The sequence below is a fragment of the Ranitomeya imitator genome, chromosome 1, assembly GCF_032444005.1.
Source record: "Ranitomeya imitator isolate aRanImi1 chromosome 1, aRanImi1.pri, whole genome shotgun sequence".
Classification (NCBI taxonomy): Eukaryota; Metazoa; Chordata; class Amphibia; order Anura; family Dendrobatidae; genus Ranitomeya; species Ranitomeya imitator.
The window spans coordinates 298,136,568-298,153,655 of record NC_091282.1 but is presented as its reverse complement, the minus strand read 5'-3'; the positions used below and the strand labels follow the sequence as shown (position 1 = coordinate 298,153,655).

At 43.8% G+C, this 17,088-nt stretch overlaps 1 protein-coding gene across 3 annotated transcripts in view; it reads left to right on the top strand.

The window, feature by feature from the left end:
- The first annotated feature begins 1,278 nt into the window (after positions 1-1,278).
- LOC138669991 (immunoglobulin lambda-1 light chain-like) overlaps positions 1,279-17,088 on the top strand; it is a 773,781-nt gene continuing 757,971 nt past the window's right edge. The window contains exons 1-2 of one of the 3 annotated variants that reach the window (XM_069756956.1): positions 1,279-1,355; positions 1,446-1,763. In XM_069756956.1, the coding sequence (XP_069613057.1) occupies positions 1,310-1,355; positions 1,446-1,763 (364 nt within the window). In that variant the 5' untranslated portion in view covers positions 1,279-1,309. Of the gene's footprint in view, positions 1,356-1,421; positions 1,766-17,088 lie in introns of all 3 variants that reach the window. The other 2 variants (XM_069756939.1, XM_069756947.1) reach the window with 2 other exon arrangements.

Sequence of the window (17,088 nt, the reverse complement as noted above, 5' to 3'; positions counted from 1 at the left end):
CACATGCTTGTGCTGACATGACTGTCCACCGGCAAGGGAGAATCCTAAAAGTGTGCAGTGCATGCGTTGTGAGAATTCAGAAACCTGCGATGTCAGGATTCAGCTCTGCAGGTTCCAGTAGTCGTCACATGGACACTTCACTCACATGCGACTTTCACACTTATGGTCCTGTGACAACGAGCTTCTCTTCTGCGTCTCTGTTTTTCACTGAACATTGAGAGTATTAGGAAGAGAAGCTTGTCAATACATGAATAAGTGTGCAAATCGCATGTGTGTTGAGGAAAGGGGGGGGGGGGGGGCGCAAAATGAATTCTTTCCCCGGGTGCCAGAAAACCGACATGCACCTCTGCCGGTATGCTACTGCAAGAGGTGATCATTGGGTCCGGTGGAGGGATGTCTGTTCACAGGCAGTGAGGCAGGGAATGAGGGTGTGCACAGCGAGAGAATGGAGACCCGGAGACTGCCCGTCCCAGTCTACGCCATAGCCTGGAGCCCTCATTATCATAGGAATATGTCAGGTAATTGTTTTTGTAAAGCTTTATAGTGTAGTTTTAGGTCAGAGAGGGATGGTTAGGGATAAGCTAGCAAGGTGCAGGGACAGGTAGTGATGGCTACTTGCGAACATGTGCGGCACTAGCGGTTTTGCACTTGCAGGTGAGACAAAAAAACACTGCTAGCAGCGTTTTTTCCATTGCTGCAAGTACCGCATTTGCCGGATCTCGGCAAAACTGCAAGTGCCGCACATGTCCGCAAGTCCCATAGGGAATGAATGAGGCCAAACACAGTGTCGCCGTAAGTGATCCGTTACGCGGCAGATGCAGAAAAACTGCCAGATTTGTTGCAAAAGGCGACTTTCACATCAGCGATTTATGCCAAAGTCACTGCCGATAGTGTCATACTCACCAAAGGGGGAGGCAGCACTAAAAGTGCCTAGGGCAGCAGAAACTCTAAATACGGCCCTGATGATAACTACAATGATCTTTATCTGTACATGCTTCTCAGCTTCAAAGAAAATCACAGTCACTTCTAATTTATTCAAGGTTATTAAAGAAAGTCCTTATTTTTACAGACTGTCCAATAATTTGCAGAAAATTATCATCCCTGGCTGTCAGGTCTGGGTGAATCCTTTCTGTAAGTTATTATTACTAGGAATCCTGTGTCATCCTCAATTTGTAGAATAAATGACAATATATGTCCTGACTGGTTTTGCTTACTGGGAGGAGTTGAGGACTATATATGATAGCAGAGTGCTGGTGAAGAGATAGGAGAAAGCTCCACCTGTGGCTGTCTCATCTCTGGCTGTCTCACCATGATCAGAGCACTCAGCCTTTGTCTCCTGACTGCGCTTATCACAGGTACAGTATAGTGAATTATATATATATATGGACATGTTAGATGACGTATGACACCTTGTATCACAGATCTGACTGTTTTGTCTTCTGCAGTGTCCCAGGCTCAGCATTCAGTGACTCTGGCACCATCTGTGATTACGGCATCTCCTGGGCTAAATGTCAGATTGTCCTGTACCCTAGGAGGGGGTCTCACTGTCAGCGGCAATAGGGTGGTGTTTATACAACAAAAAATTGGGAACAAACCAACATTCATTCTGGTTTATTTCACTGAATCTAACAACAAAAGAGGAGACGGGGTCCCAGCACGATTTGTGGGATCTGCCTCTGGTAACGTTGGATATCTAGACATTAATGGGGTGCATCCAGAGGATGATGCTGTATACTACTGTGCTACATGGACAGGCAGCCAGTATCACAGTGATGGTAAAGAATGAGGAAGGAGCATAAATACTGACAGAGCTGTACACAGAGAGAACGGCCCCAGCTACATCCAAGGCATCATTACTAGGAGATGATCACCATCCTGTAACGGAGAGTAGAGCTTTCACTCTTTTGATGTCTCGATTGATAAACAAGTATTTTTTATTCAATTAAATGTAATTTGAGAGAATGTGTCATATATCAATTTATACCTATTAAATCTGTATTCTTTTCTTCTCATCTATTTTTCTGTTCTGACTGATATTTTTCTCTTTCTGTACATAATGATGGAGGCAGCTCTAAGATTTGCTTCACAATAACTACATAGACGTATCTCACCTATTCCTGTACTATATCTGTTTTGACTGAGACTTCTTGTGTCCTCTATTCTGGCCAGTAAAATCCTATGTAATATTAAAGGAGTTATCAAATCGTTTAACATCCATTGGATAGGCCATCAACATTAGATCCAGGAGCCAACTTAGACATCATGGGGCCTCATAGCAGAAATATCACTCTCCCCACCCCTCCCCGCAAAAAAAAGTAAGAGCACAACTCATAACTTTGCTCTCCTTGCAAAGTGATTTTCCAGGTACGGAAGCCCCTTATTGTTCCCATGCATTATGATACAGTACCCTTTTCATGGCCTCCATGAAGAATGATGCCAACAAAGTGTCCCCCAAACACAGTATGGTACCTCCACAGTAAATTCCTACACAGCACCCTTCAAATGCATAGCTTGATGACTCTACATTACCCCCACCCTTCGAAGTATGATACCCACACAGTGTCCCCAACACAGTATAATGGCCTTGACACAGCTCTCCAAACAATATAATTGCCCTCCATATAGTATAATGGCTCTTACACCTTTTTGCACAGTATGATGGCCCCTGCACAAGACTTTTATGGCCCTAACACAAACCTCCACATTGCATAACGACCCGCACACAGTACAATTTACCTCACTAATCCTCCAAACAGTATAATGGCCCAGTTAACCCAGGGAACTATAGGCCGGTGAGTCTGACTTTTATAACAGGAAAGATCTTTGAACAAATTTTAAACAACATGTATGTAAGTACCTGTATAAGAATGAAGTGATTAACCAGAGTCAGCATGGGTTTGTAACTAATAAGTCATATCAGACTAATTTAATTTCCTTCTATGACAGAATCACTAACTGGGTGGATCAGGGAAATGCTGTAGATATAGTATATCTTGACTTCAGCAAAGCGTTTGACAAAGTATTGCACACCACCCTTATAGAAAAAATGACTAAGTATGTAATGGACAAGGCAATTGTTAGCCATAACTGGCTTAGTGATTGGACCCAAAGAGTGGTTGTAAATGGCTGCACATCCAGTTGGAAGAATGTCTCAAATGGGGTACCGCAGGGTTCTGTCCCGGGCCCTGTATTGTTCAACATCTTCATCAATGATTTAGATGAAGGAATTGAGGGTACACTGATAAATTTGCTGATGACACAAAGCTAGGAGGGATAGCTAATACTAGAGACAAGAGAGAGGATTCAAAAAGATAGAAATAAACTGGAGCAGTGGGCAGCAACTAACAGAATGGTTTTTAATGGAAAGATGCAAAGTACTACATCTGGGCAATAAAAATGAAAAAAGCATATACAGAATGGGAGGAATAGGGCTAAGCAACAGCACATGGGAAAAATACTTGGGTATACTAATAGATCATAAACTGAACATGAGTCAACAGTGTGATGCAGCAGCAAAAAAATGCAATTCTGGGATGTATTAACAGAAGCATACAGTCTAGATCACGTAAAGTCATTATTGCCCTCTACTTCTCTTTGGTCAGACCTCATCTGGAATACTGTGTCCAATTTTGGGCACCACATTTTAAAAAAGACATCAACAAACTCGAGCAAGTTCAGAGAAGAGCGACCAGAATGGTGACTGGTCTGCAAACCATGTACTATGAGGAGTGGTTACAGGGTATGGGAATGTTTATGTTGCAAAAAAAAAGACAGAGGAGGCTTAACCCCTTCATGACCCAGCCTATTTTGACCTTAAAGACCTTGCCGTTTTTTGCAATTCTGACCAGTGTCCCTTTATGAGGTAATAACCCAGGAACGCTTCAACGGATCCTAGCGGTTCTGAGATTGTTTTTTCGTGACATATTGGGCTTCATGTTAGTGGTAAATTTAGGTCAATAAATTCTGCGTTTATTTGTGATAAAAACGGAAATTTGGCGAAAATTTTGAAAATTTCGCAATTTTCACATTTTGAATTTTTATTCTGTTAAACCAGAGAGTTATGTGACACAAAATAGTTAATAAATAACATTTCCCACATGTATACTTTACATCAGCACAATTTTGGAAACAAAATTTTTTTTGCTAGGAAGTTATAAGGGTTAAAATTTGACCAGCGATTTCTCATTTTTACAACGAAATTTACAAAACCATTTTTTTTTAGGGACCACCTCACATTTGAAGTCGGTTTGAGGGGTCTATATGGCTGAAAATACCCAAAAGTGACACCATTCTAAAAAATGCACCCCTCAAGGTACTCAAAACCACATTCAAGAAGTTTATTAACCCTTCAGGTACTTCACAGCTGCAGAAGCAACATGGAAGGAAAAAATGAACATTTAACTTTTTAGTCACAAAAATTATCTTTTAGCAACAATTTTTTATTTTCCCAATGGTAAAAGGAGAAACTGAACCACAAAATTGTTCTCCAATTTGTCCTGAGTACGCTGATACCTCATATGTGGGGGTAAACCACTGTTTGGGCGCACGGCAGGGCTTGGAAGGGAAGGAGCTCCATTTGACTTTTTGAATGAAAAATTGGCTCCACTCTTTAGCGGACACCATGTCACGTTTAGAGAGCCCCCGTGTGCCTAAAAATTGGAGCTCCCTCACAAGTGACCCCATTTTGGAAACTAGACGCCCCAAGGAACTTATCTAGGTGCATAGTGAGCACTTTGAACCCCCAGGTGCTTCACAAATTGATCCGTAACAATGAAAAAGTACTTTTTTTTCACAAAAAAATTCTTTTAGCCTCAATTTTTTCATTTTCACATGGGCAACAGGATAAAATGGATCCTAAAATTTGTTGGGCAATTTCTCCTGAGTACACCGATACCTCACATGTGGGGGTAAACCACTGTTTGGGCACATGGTAAGGCTCGGAAGGGAAGGAGCGCCATTTGACTTTTTGAATGAAAAATTATCTCCATCGTTAGCGGACACCATGTCGCGTTTGGAGAGACCCTGTGTGCCTAAACATTGGCGCTCCCCCACAAGTGACCCCATTTTGGAAACTAGACCCCCCAAGAAACTTATCTAGATGCCTAGGGAGCACTTTAAACCCTCAGATGCTTCACAAATTGATCTGTAAAAATAAAAAAGTACTTTTTTTTCACAAAAAAATTTTTTTCGCCTCAATTTTTTCATTTTCACATAGGCAATAGGATAAAATGGATCATAAAATTTGTTGGGCAATTTCTCCCGAGTACGACGATACCTCATATGTGGGGGTAAACCACTGTTTGGGCACTCGGCAGGGCTCAGAAGGGAAGGCGCGCCATTTGACTTTTTGAATGGAAAATTAGCTCCAATTGTTAGCGGACACCATGTCGCGTTTGGAGAGCCCCTGTGTGCCTAAACATTGGAGCTTCCCCACAAGTGACCCCATTTTGGAAACTACACCCCCCAAGGAACTTATCTAGATGCATATTGAGCACTTTAAACCCCCAGGTGCTTCACAGAAGTTTATAACGCAGAACCATGAAAATAAAAAATAATTTTTCTTTCCTCAAAAATGATTTTTTATCCTGGAATTTCCTATTTTGCTAAGGGTAATAGGAGAAATTGGACCCCAAATGTTGTTTTCCAGTTTGTCCTGAGTACGCTGATACCCCATATGTGGGGGTAAACCACTGTTTGGGCGCACGGCAGGGCTCGGAAGGGAAGGCACGCCATTTGGCTTTTTAAATGGAAAATTAGCTCCATTCATTAGCGGACACCATGTCACGTTTGGAGAGCCCCTGTGTGCCTAAACATTGGAGATCCCCCAGAACTGACCCCATTTTGGAAACTAGACCCCCAAAGGAACTAATCTAGATGTGTGGTGAGGACTTTGAACCCCCAAGTGCTTCACAGAAGTTTATAACGCAGAGCCATGAAAATAAAATAAAAAAATTATTTTCTCAAAAATGATATTTTAGCCTGCAATTTTTTATTTTCCCAAGGGTAACAGGAGAAATTTGACCCCAAAAGTTGTTGTCCAGTTTCTCCTGAGTACGCTGATACCCCATATGTGGGGGTAAACCACTGTTTGGGCACATGCCAGGGCTCGGAAGTTAAGTAGTGACGTTTTGAAATGCAGACTTTGATGGAATGCTCTGTGGGCGTCACGTTGCGTTTGCAGAGCCCCTGATGTGCCTAAACAGTAGAAACCCCCCACAAGTGACCCCATTTTGGAAACTAGACCCCGAAAGGAACTTATCTAGATGTGTAGTGAGCACTTTGAACCCCCAAGTGCTTCACAGAAGTTTATAATGCAGAGCCGTGAAAATAATAAATACGTTTTCTTTCCTCAAAAATAATTATTTAGTCCAGAATTTTTTAATTTTCCCAAGGGTAACAGGAGAAATTTGACCCTAATATTTGTTGTCCAGTTTCTCCTGAGTACGGTGATACCCCATATGTGGGGGTAAACTACTGTTTGGGCACATGCCGGGGCTCGGAATTGAAGTAGTGACGTTTTGAAATGCAGACTTTGATGGAATGCTCTGCGGGCGTCACGTTGCGTTTGCAGAGCCCCTGATGTGGCTAAACAGTAGAAACCCCCCACAAGTGACCCCATTTTGGAAACTAGACCCCGAAAGGAACTTATCTAGATGTGTGGTGAGCACTTTGAACCCCCAAGTGCTTCATAGAAGTTTATAATGCAGAACCGTGAAAATAATAAATACGTTTTCTTTCCTCAAAAATAATTTTTTAGCCCAGAATTTTTTATTTTCCCAAGGGTTACAGGAGAAATTGGACCCCAAAAGTTGTTGTCCAGTTTCTCCTGAGTACGCTGATACCCCATGTGTGGAGGTAAACCACTGTTTGGGCACACGTCGACTTTTGAAATGCAGACTTTGATGGAATGGTCTGCGGGCGTCACGTTGCGTTTGCAGAGCCCCTGGTGTGCCTAAACAGTAGAAACCCCCCACAAGTGACCCCATTTTAGAAACTAGACCCCCAAGGAACTTATCTAGATATGTGGTGAGCACTTTGAACCCCCAAGTGCTTCACAGACGTTTACAACGCAGAGCCGTGAAAATAAAACATCATTTTTCTTTCCTCAAAAATGATGTTTTAGCAAGCATTTTTTTATTTTCACAAGGGTAACAGGAGAAATTGGACCCCAGTAATTGTTGCGCAGTTTATCCTGAGTATGCTGGTACCCCATATGTGGGGGTAAACCACTGTTTGGGCACACGTCGGGGCTCGGAATTGAGGGAGCACCATTTGACTTTTTGAATACGAGATTGGCTGGAATCAATGGTGGCGCCATGTTGCGTTTGGAGACCCCTGATGTGCCTAAACAGTGGTAACCCCTCAATTCTACCTCCAACACTAATTCCAACACACCCCTAACTCTAACCCCAACTGTAGCCATAACCCTAATCACACCCCTAACTACAACCCTAATTCCAACCCTAACCCTAAGGCTATGTGCCCACGTTGCGGATTCGTGTGAGATTTTTCAGCATCATTTTTGAAAAATCCGCGGGTAAAAGGCACTGCGTTTTACCTGCGGATTTTCCGCGGATTTCCAATGTTTTTTGTGCGGATTTCACCTGCAGATTCCTATTGAGGAACAGGTGTAAAATGCTGCGGAATCCGCACAAAGAATTGACATGCTGCGGAAAATACAACGCAGCGTTTCCGCGCGGTATTTTCCGCACCATGGGCACAGCGGATTTGGTTTTCCATGGTACTGTAAACCTGATGGAACACTGCTGCGAATCCGCAGCGGCCAATCCGCTGTGGATCCGCAGCCAAATCTGCACCGTGTGCACATAGCCTAATTCTAAAGGTATGTGCACACGCTGCGGAAAACGCTGCGGATCCGCAGCAGTTTCCCATAAGTTTAAAGTTCAATGTAAACCTATGGGAAACAAAAATCGCTGTACACATGCTGCAGAAAAACTGCACGGAAACGCAGCGGTTAACATTCCGCAGCATGTCACTTCTTTGTGCGGATTCCGCAGCGGTTTTACAACTGCTCAAATAGAAAATCGCAGTTGTAAAACCGCAGTGAAATGCGCAGAAAAAACGCGGTAAATCCGCCATAAATCCGCAGCGGTTTAAGCACTGCGGATTTATCAAATCGGCAGCGGAAAAATCCGCAGAGGACCAGAATACGTGTGCACATACCGAAACCCTAGCCCTAACCCTAGCCCTAGCCCTAACCCTACCCCTAACCCTAGCCCTAACCCTACCCCTAACCCTAGCCCTAACCCTACCCCTAACCCTAACCCTAATCCTACCCCTAACCCTACCCCTAACCCTAACCCTACCCCTAACCCTAACCCTACCCCTAACCCTAACCCTATTCTAACATTAGTGGGAAAAAAAATTCTTTATTTTTTTATTGTCCCTACCTATGGGGGTGACAAAGGGTCATTTATTATTTTTTTATTTTGATCACTGAGATATAATCTATCTCAGTGATCAAAATGCACTTCAGAACGAATCTGCCGGCCGGCAGATTCGGCGGGCGCACTGCGCATGCGCCCGCCATTTTGGAAGATGGCGGCGCCCAGGGAGAAGACGGACGGACCCCGGCAGGATCGGTAAGTATGATGGGGTGGGGGGGGAGCACGGGGGGGAATCGGAACATGGGGGGGTGGATCGGAGCGTGGGAGGGGTGGAACGGAGCACGGGGGGGTGGAACGGAGCACAGGGGGGGGTGGAACAGAGCACGGGGGGGTGGAACGGAGCACGGGGGGGTGGATCGGAGTGCAGGGGGGTGATTGGAGCACGGGGAGGGTGATTGGAGCACGGGGGGAGCGGACAAGAGCACGGGGGGAGCGGAGCACAGGACGGAGGGGAGCCGGAGCAGTGTACCGGACAGATCGGAGGGCTGGGGGGGCAATCGGTGGGGTGGGGGCACATTAGTGTTTCCAGCCATGGCCGATGATATTGCAGCATCGGCCATGGCTGGATTGTAATATTTCACCAGTTATAATAGGTGAAATATTACAAATCGCTCTGATTGGCAGTTTCACTTTCAACAGCCAATCAGAGCGATCGTAGCCCCTGGGCTAAACTACCACTCCCCCTGTCCCTGCAGATCGGGTGAAATGGGAGTTAACCCTTTCACCCAATCTGCAGGGACGCGATCTTTCCATGATGCCACATAGGCGTCATGGGTCGGATTGGCACAGACTTTCATGACGCCTACGTGGCGTCATGGGTCGGGAAGGGGTTAATAGCTGTCCACAAATATCTCAAGGGCTGTCACATTGTAGAAGGATCATCATTATTCTCATTTGCAAAAGGAAAGACTAGAAGCAATGGGATAAAACTGAATAGGAGGAGACACAGATTAGATATTAGAAAAAAACTTTTTGACTGTTAGGGTGATCAATGAGTGGAACAGGCTGCCACGAGAGGTGGTGAGTTTTCCTTCCATGAAAGTCTTCAAGCATAGGCTGGACAGACATCTGTCTGGGATGATTTAGTGAATCTTGCTTTGTGCGGGGGGTTGGACCAGATGACCCAGGAGGTTCCTTCCAACTCTACCATTCTATGATTCTATGATTCACACACATAGCCGTCCAAACAGTATAATGGCCAATTCATAATCGGTATCTAGGTTTCTGATACAGTTGAAAGTGCGATACCAGGTGGGGTGCGAACCTAGCGCTGGCACCAGGCCCCCCAAATCACAAGTCCCATAGTGTCCACGTGGTTTGCCACTATTAGCACTACTGATCAACTGTTTGAAGAAGCTGCCAACACTTGTGTTATTGTTACAATCCCCTCAATATTTACATCGGCTTGCTGATTGGTTTGTACCATAACTTCCTTGCCCAAACAAATTATATATGGCAGGGAAAGGGTTAAAGGAACAGTGAAACTGTATTGCTAAAAATTTCAGACCTTCCTTTAACTATTATTTCTCTACTAAATGGAATAAAGCGCTATTGGTTTTAGAAAGATAGATAAAAAGGTGGAATGCATGAATGGATAGGTGCAAACCATTTGAAATCTATTATGGTTTTCCTAAAGCAATTGATACTGTTCCACATAAAAGGTTAGCACAGAAACTGACAGTACTTGGACTTAGTGAAACTATACTCTATAGATAATGGTATTGGGATTCACTAAGGATATTGAAATCTCACCTGTCAGTAAAGGGGCTTTCCCACAAACAACAGTTAATTTTAATTAATAGATCATGGAATAATAATACGTTTTACAATTGGATGTGTTTAAATAAACTGTTCCTGTTCTGTGATAATCTTATAAATGTGCCCCTGCTGTGTAATGGCTGTGTCTGACCATGCAGTGACATGGTCTGATCATAACACAGCACCTGGGCCGTAGCATTTACATTTCAGCAAAAATAACTTGGTTTTTAAACATGCTTTTGAATGTATCTATACACTGCAAACAGACTGGGCTATGTAAGGGTCAACTTACAGTTCTGGACCATCCCTGAAGAAATAAGCCGCCATTTCTGAATTGTGTTGAAAGGAATATTAGGCCACTCCATGATCCATACTAGCACCAGCTACGTGACGTCATGCAACGACTCTTCATCCAGGATCCTTACCAAAGGAACACGTACGAGCCACCGGAAGTATTTCCTTCAGTGTGTGCTGCCGGCCATGGCACCGCTCAAGTGACTCTTATACTGTAGATTTCTATGCATAGATTGATTGGCCTATTAGGTATTTAATCAGACTGCACCTTAATTGTCGCACTATGGTGTACTCATATTTTGTTAGCAGAGATATCATTCTTTACAGTGCGGTTTACATCTCTAAGTATTGAAGCTTAAACCACTAAATGATTAGTTGTGGTTGTACCTATTTCATTTTTGGACATATATATACTAATTTTAACACATGTAGGTGGATTCTCTGAGTGTAAATTGCATAATCGGGTTATTTTTTGGAATTTCCAATATTTTCACTGTTTTGGTACCTTAGGGGTTCTGCAAATGTGCCCACAAATGATTCCAGGAAGCTCTGCACTTCCAAAAGCAATTGTCAATCTTTCTCTTCTGAGTCTTGTCTTGTGGCTAAACAGTGGGGTATGGTCATATGTAGGATATTGAGGTGCTTGGGAGACATACTGTAATAAATCATGGGGTATTTTTGTGTCTCATTAGCTACTATAAAGAGGAAACATTTTTATCTAAGTCTACTTAATATTGTAACAAATGTAGTTTTTCATTTTCACAGAACCCAATGAAATCAGTTAAATACCCTTGGGGTAAAATGCTCATTATACTTTTAGATAAATTCCTTGAGACTCTAGTTTCAGAAATGGGCTCATTTTGCGAGTTTTCTGTTGCTCTAGCACCTCGAGAGCTTTGCAAGTAGTGTCCCCAAAACAATTACTGCTAAATTTACTCTTCAAAACAAAAAAGCGTTTCTTCCTTTTACAGCTCTGCCATGTGCTCAAACAATAGGTTCGACCATATTTTAGGTATTTCCACTTTTGACAAAATCATTTTACAAGTTGTGGCATCCTTTTTCTTCTGCTACTCTTGTGAAAAGGAAACATTGTGGACTAAAACAACATGTACATGGAAAAAAACATACATTTTTTATTTTTACATCCCAATGTTGCAAACTTTTGTGAAGGGTCTGTGGGTCCAAAAAAGGTCACTACACCACTAGAGAAAATCCTTAAGTGGTGTGGCTTCCAAAATGAGATCACTTGATGAGGTATTCTTCTGTTTTGGAACTTTGGAAGCACTGCAAATGCTATAAGGCACCCAAAACACATTCCAATCAAAATTGCACCCTAAAAGTTAAATAAGGCTCTTTCCCTTCCATGCCATGCCGTGTGCCGAAGCAATAGGCTCCAATGGCATAGAGGGTGTCCCCACATTCAGTATAAATTGCTTAGGAAGTTTCTGGGTGTATTTTCCCTTTTCTGTTTACTAAATGAAAAATTTGAGGCTGAAGCATTATTTTAGTTGAAAGAATATATTTTTTTTTATTTTTTCAATTCCAAAATGCATTTATTCTTGTGAAGCAACTGGAGAGTTGATAAACTTCCTAAATGCAGGAATACTTCAAGAGGTTCCGATTTTAACCCCTTCATGACCGGGGGATTTTTCGTTTTTCCGTGTTCGTTTTTCGCTCCCCTCCTTCCCAGAGCCATAACTTTTTTATTTTTCCGTCAATTTGGCCATGTGAGGGCTTATTTTTTGCGGGACGAGTTGTACTTTTGAACGACATCATTGGTTTTAGCATGTCGTGTACTAGAAAACGGGAAAAAAATTCCAAGTGCGGTGAAATTGCAAAAAAAGTGCAATCCCACATTGTTTTTTTGTTTGGCTTTTTTGCTAGGTTCACTAAATGCTAAAAATGACCTGCCATTATGATTCTCCAGGTCATTACGAGTTCATAGACACCAAACATGACTAGGTTATTTTTTATCTAAGTGGTGAAAAAAAATTCCAAACTTGCTAAAAAAAAAAAAAAAAAATTGCGCCATTTTCCGATACTCGTAGCGTCTCCATTTTTCATCATCTGGGGTCGGTTGAGGGCTTATTTTTTGCATGCCGAGATGACGTTTTTAATGATAGCATTTCGGTGCATATACGTTCTTTTGATCGTCAGTTATTGCATTTTAATGCAATGTCGCGGCGACCAAAAAAACGTAATTCTGGCGTTTCGAGTTTTTTTCCCGCTACGCTGTTTAGCGATCAGGTTAATACTTTTTTTTATTTGATAGATCGGGCGATTCTGAGCGCGGCGATACCAAATATGCGTAGATTTGATTTTTTTTTATTGATTTATTTTGATTGGGGCGAAAGGGGGGTTGATTTAAACTTTTATGTTTTTTTTATTTTTTTCACATTTTTTTAAACTTTTTTTTTTAACTTTTGCCATGCTTCAATAGCCTCCATGAGAGGCTAGAAGCAGGCACAACCCGATCGGCTCTGCTACATAGCAGCGATCTGCTGATCGCTGCTATGTAGCAGAATTGCACGTGTGCTGTGAGCGCCGACCACAGGGTGGCGCTCACAGCGACGGGCAATCAGTAACCATAGAGGTCTCAAGGACCTCTATGGTTACCATTCACAAGCATCGCCGACCCCCGATCATGTGACGGGGGTCGGCGATGACGTCATTTCCGGCCGCCCGGCCGGAAGCGGTAGTTAAATGCCGCTGTCTGCGTTTGACAGCGGCATTTAACTAGTTAATAGGTGCGGGCAGATCGCGATTCTGCCCGCGCCTATTACGGGCACATGTCAGCTGTTCAAAACAGCTGACATGTCCCGGCTTTGGTGCGGGCTCACCGCGGAGCCCTGCATCAAAGCAGGGGAGCCGGCATCGGACGGTATAGTACGTCCGATGCCGGTAAGGGGTTAAAATGGTGGCACTTTTCTAATATATAAACCACTGAAAATCACTTCAAAGCTGAATAGGACTGTAAAAAAATAGATTTTGTGAACTTTAATGAAAAAATGAAAAATTGCTGCAAAACTTTAAATATCCTAATAAAATAAAAGTGTTTAAGTGGGGTTAATCGACAACTTCCTTTCGCCTGACTTATTGTGCTCTAATACTACAAGTTCCATGATGCATTGCACTGGCCTCTCAGCCAAACCTAGCACACCCACTCCAAAACACACCCAACCCCCCCCTCCTCTCCCTCCTCTATCTTCAAAAAGATTTGTGATGTCATTTCTGTCCAACCTTCTCTTTTACATTTGTCCAAGTTCAAACCACACTCCATTACACACAGATAGATATATAGATAGACAGATAGATAGGATAGATAATAGATAGATAGATATAGGATGGATAGATAGATAGATACAGAGATATACCTATATATCTATATCTATTTCCATAGGTATGTCCATATCCATGTTTCTAAACCCCTTCACCCCTGGAGCTTTTTTCTTTTTTTCGTTTATCGCTCCCCTTCTTTCCAGAGCCATCATTTTTCCGTCAATATGGCCAGGTGAGGGCTTATCTTTTGCGGGACAAGTTCCACTTTTGAACGACATCATTGGTTTTACCATGTGGTGTAACCGAAAATGTGAAAAAATTCAAAGTGCGATGAAATTGCAAAAAAAGTGCAATCCCACACTTGTTTTTTGCTTGCCTTTTTTTCTAGGTTCTCTATGCTAAGGCTGTGTGCACACGTTGCGGATTTGATTGCAGATCTGCAGTGATTTTTGCCTCACGGAATTGCATCAAATTCGCAGTGTAGTGCACAACTAATGTAAGTCAATGGGAGCCGCAGACTTGTGCACATGCTGCGGAAAAAGCCGCACCGCAACACAGCTTTTGATCTCCGCAGCATGTCACTTCTTTTGTGCGGAACTGCAGCGTTTCTGCACCCTTAGACTTGCATTGAGTCGGGCACATCCGCAGCAAAACCGCAGATGTAAAAAAGATCTGCAGTTTTGCTGCGGATGTGGGTCCGAGAAACGCTGCAGTGCGGGAGGAGGGAAGTGTGTGGGTGGTGACTGTGTACGTGTATGTGTGTGTGGGCTGTGCGGGGCTGTCAGGGTGTGTGCGGGACTGTTCGGGTGTGTGCAGGGCTGTTCGGGCGTGTGCGTAGAGTGCCTGTGGGGCATTGGGGAAGATATGAAGGACTTCCATGTAGCAGCACTATTACTTAGTGGTCTCCCAGAATGCTATGACGCTCTGGTAACTGCACTAGATGCACGCCCAGATGATGAGCTGACATTGGAATACGTCAGAGGAAAGCTTGTAGATGAATATAAGAGAAAGACAGAAAATGTGAGCAGCAAGATATGTAACAAGGAAACTGCTTTACAAACACATGATGTACCCACCAGCAAAAACCACCCTAAAGAGACACGTGAATGTTTTGTGTGCAAGAATCCAGGTCATTTAAAAGCTGAATGCAGAGTCTGGAAAGCTAAAATGAGTCAGTTGAAAAAGCAAAACAGCCAACAGAGAGTTAAGAGTGCTGTATCTGGAAACAATGATTCGGCAAATACTGAAGCTGCATTCACATCAGTCAATGCATTTAAATCAAAGCATGCGTGGTGTATAGATTCTGGTGCAACCAGTCACATGACCAATGACAGAGACTTCTTTACTAAGCTTAACCAAAATAAGTCAGAGAAAGTGATAATGGCAAACGGTCAGTGCATGAACTCAGAAGGCATAGGAGACGGTTATATTGATTGTAACATCTCTGCAACACAAAGTAGAAGGATCCATGCAAAGGATGTACTCAGTGGCGTAACTACCGCGGTCGCAGCGGTCGCCAGTGCGACCGGGCCCGGCAGGTCAGGGGCCCGGGCCCGGCAGGCAGGCTCGGACTGGCAGTGCCTCCCCCCGCTCCAGGGCCCCACCCGCCGCCGCCGCTGCCGCTGCCTTGAATACTCACCCTGCTCCAGCGATGGTCTCGGCGTCTGCACTGCAGCTCGTTCCTGCTTGAGCGGTCACGTGACACCGCTCATTAAGATCATGAATATGCGCATATTCATGATCTTAATGAACGGTGTCACATGACCGCTCAAGCAGGAAGAAGGTGCTGCGCCGGCGCCGCCGCCTGGAGTCGGGACAGAGCGCGAGGGATGTCGGCACGGCCGTGCAGTGGGAAGACAGGTGAGTATGAGGGCCGGGGGGACGGGGGATGAAGGAGGACATAAGCCGGCGCGCCGAGCAGGAGCGGAGAGATAAGCCTGCATACAGGGGGGAATATAAGCCATGCAGGGGGGAATATAAGCCATGCAGGGGGGGATATGAGCCATGCAGGGGGGAATATAAGCCATGCAGGGGGGGATATGAGCCATGCAGGGGGGAATATGAGCCATGCAGGGGGGAATATGAGCCATTCAGGGGGGAATATGAGCCATGCAGGGGGGAATATGAGCCATGCAGGGGGGAATGTGAGCCATGCAGGGAGGAATATAAGCCATGCAGGGGGGAATATAAGCCATGCATACAGGGGGGGGAATATGAGCCATGCATACAGGGGGGAATATAAGCCATGCATACAGGGGCGGAATATGAGCCATGCATAAGGGGGGGAATATGAGCCATGCATACATGGGGAGATATGAGTCATGCATGCAGGAGGGGTAATATGAGCTATGTATATGGGATAGGAGGGAGATGAGCCATGCATACAGGAGGGGGGTCATTATACAGTATTGAGCATCATGTGTGGCCGTTATACAGTATGGAGCATCATTTGTGGTCATTATACAGTATTGAGCATTATGTGGGATCATTATACAGTATGGAGAACTGTGTGGCCGTTATACACTATGGAGCACTATGTGTGGGTGGTCATTATACAGTATGGAGCACTGTCTGGCCATTATACAGTATGGAGCAATGTGTGGCCATTATACACTATGGAGCATCATGTGTGGCCATTATACACTATGGAGCATCATGTGTGGCCATTATACAGTATGCAGCATCATGTGTGGCCATTATACAGTATGCAGCATCATGTGTGGTGGCCGTTATACAGTATTGAGCATCATGTGTGGCCATTATTCTATGGGGGTTACGTTGAGTTGTATGGCAGGGCTGCAGGGGGGAGGCCCCATTTGGAAGTTCGCACCGGGGCCCCTAACTTTGTAGTTACGCCACTGGATGTACTATATGTGCCTAGTCTTGAAAGTAATCTATTATCTGTGAAAAAGCTCACAAAACAAGGTAATGAAGTTACATTTAAGGAAGATAGCTGCATCATCTCAAAGGAGGGTCACACATTAGCAAAAGGAAAAATCAGAGATGAACTGTATCAGTTGAAATGTAAAGAGTGTGTATGCACAGCTAAGCAAGAACTGCACAAGAACTGTATTCATGTATGGCACAGGCGGCTTGCGCATAGAGACCTAGAAGCAAGAAGAAAGTTATTTCAAGAACAATTAGCTGATAATATTACTATTACAATTGATTCATGTAATCAGACAATGAGGTGTTCCAGCTGTATCAAAGGGAATGTCCAGAAAGGCCTTTCCTAAGAAAAGTACTACAAGAACAGAACAACCACTAGATTTAGTACACACGAATATCTGTGGTCCAATGCGTACTCAGACCCCTGGAAAGAAGAGATATTTTCTTACATTTATTGATG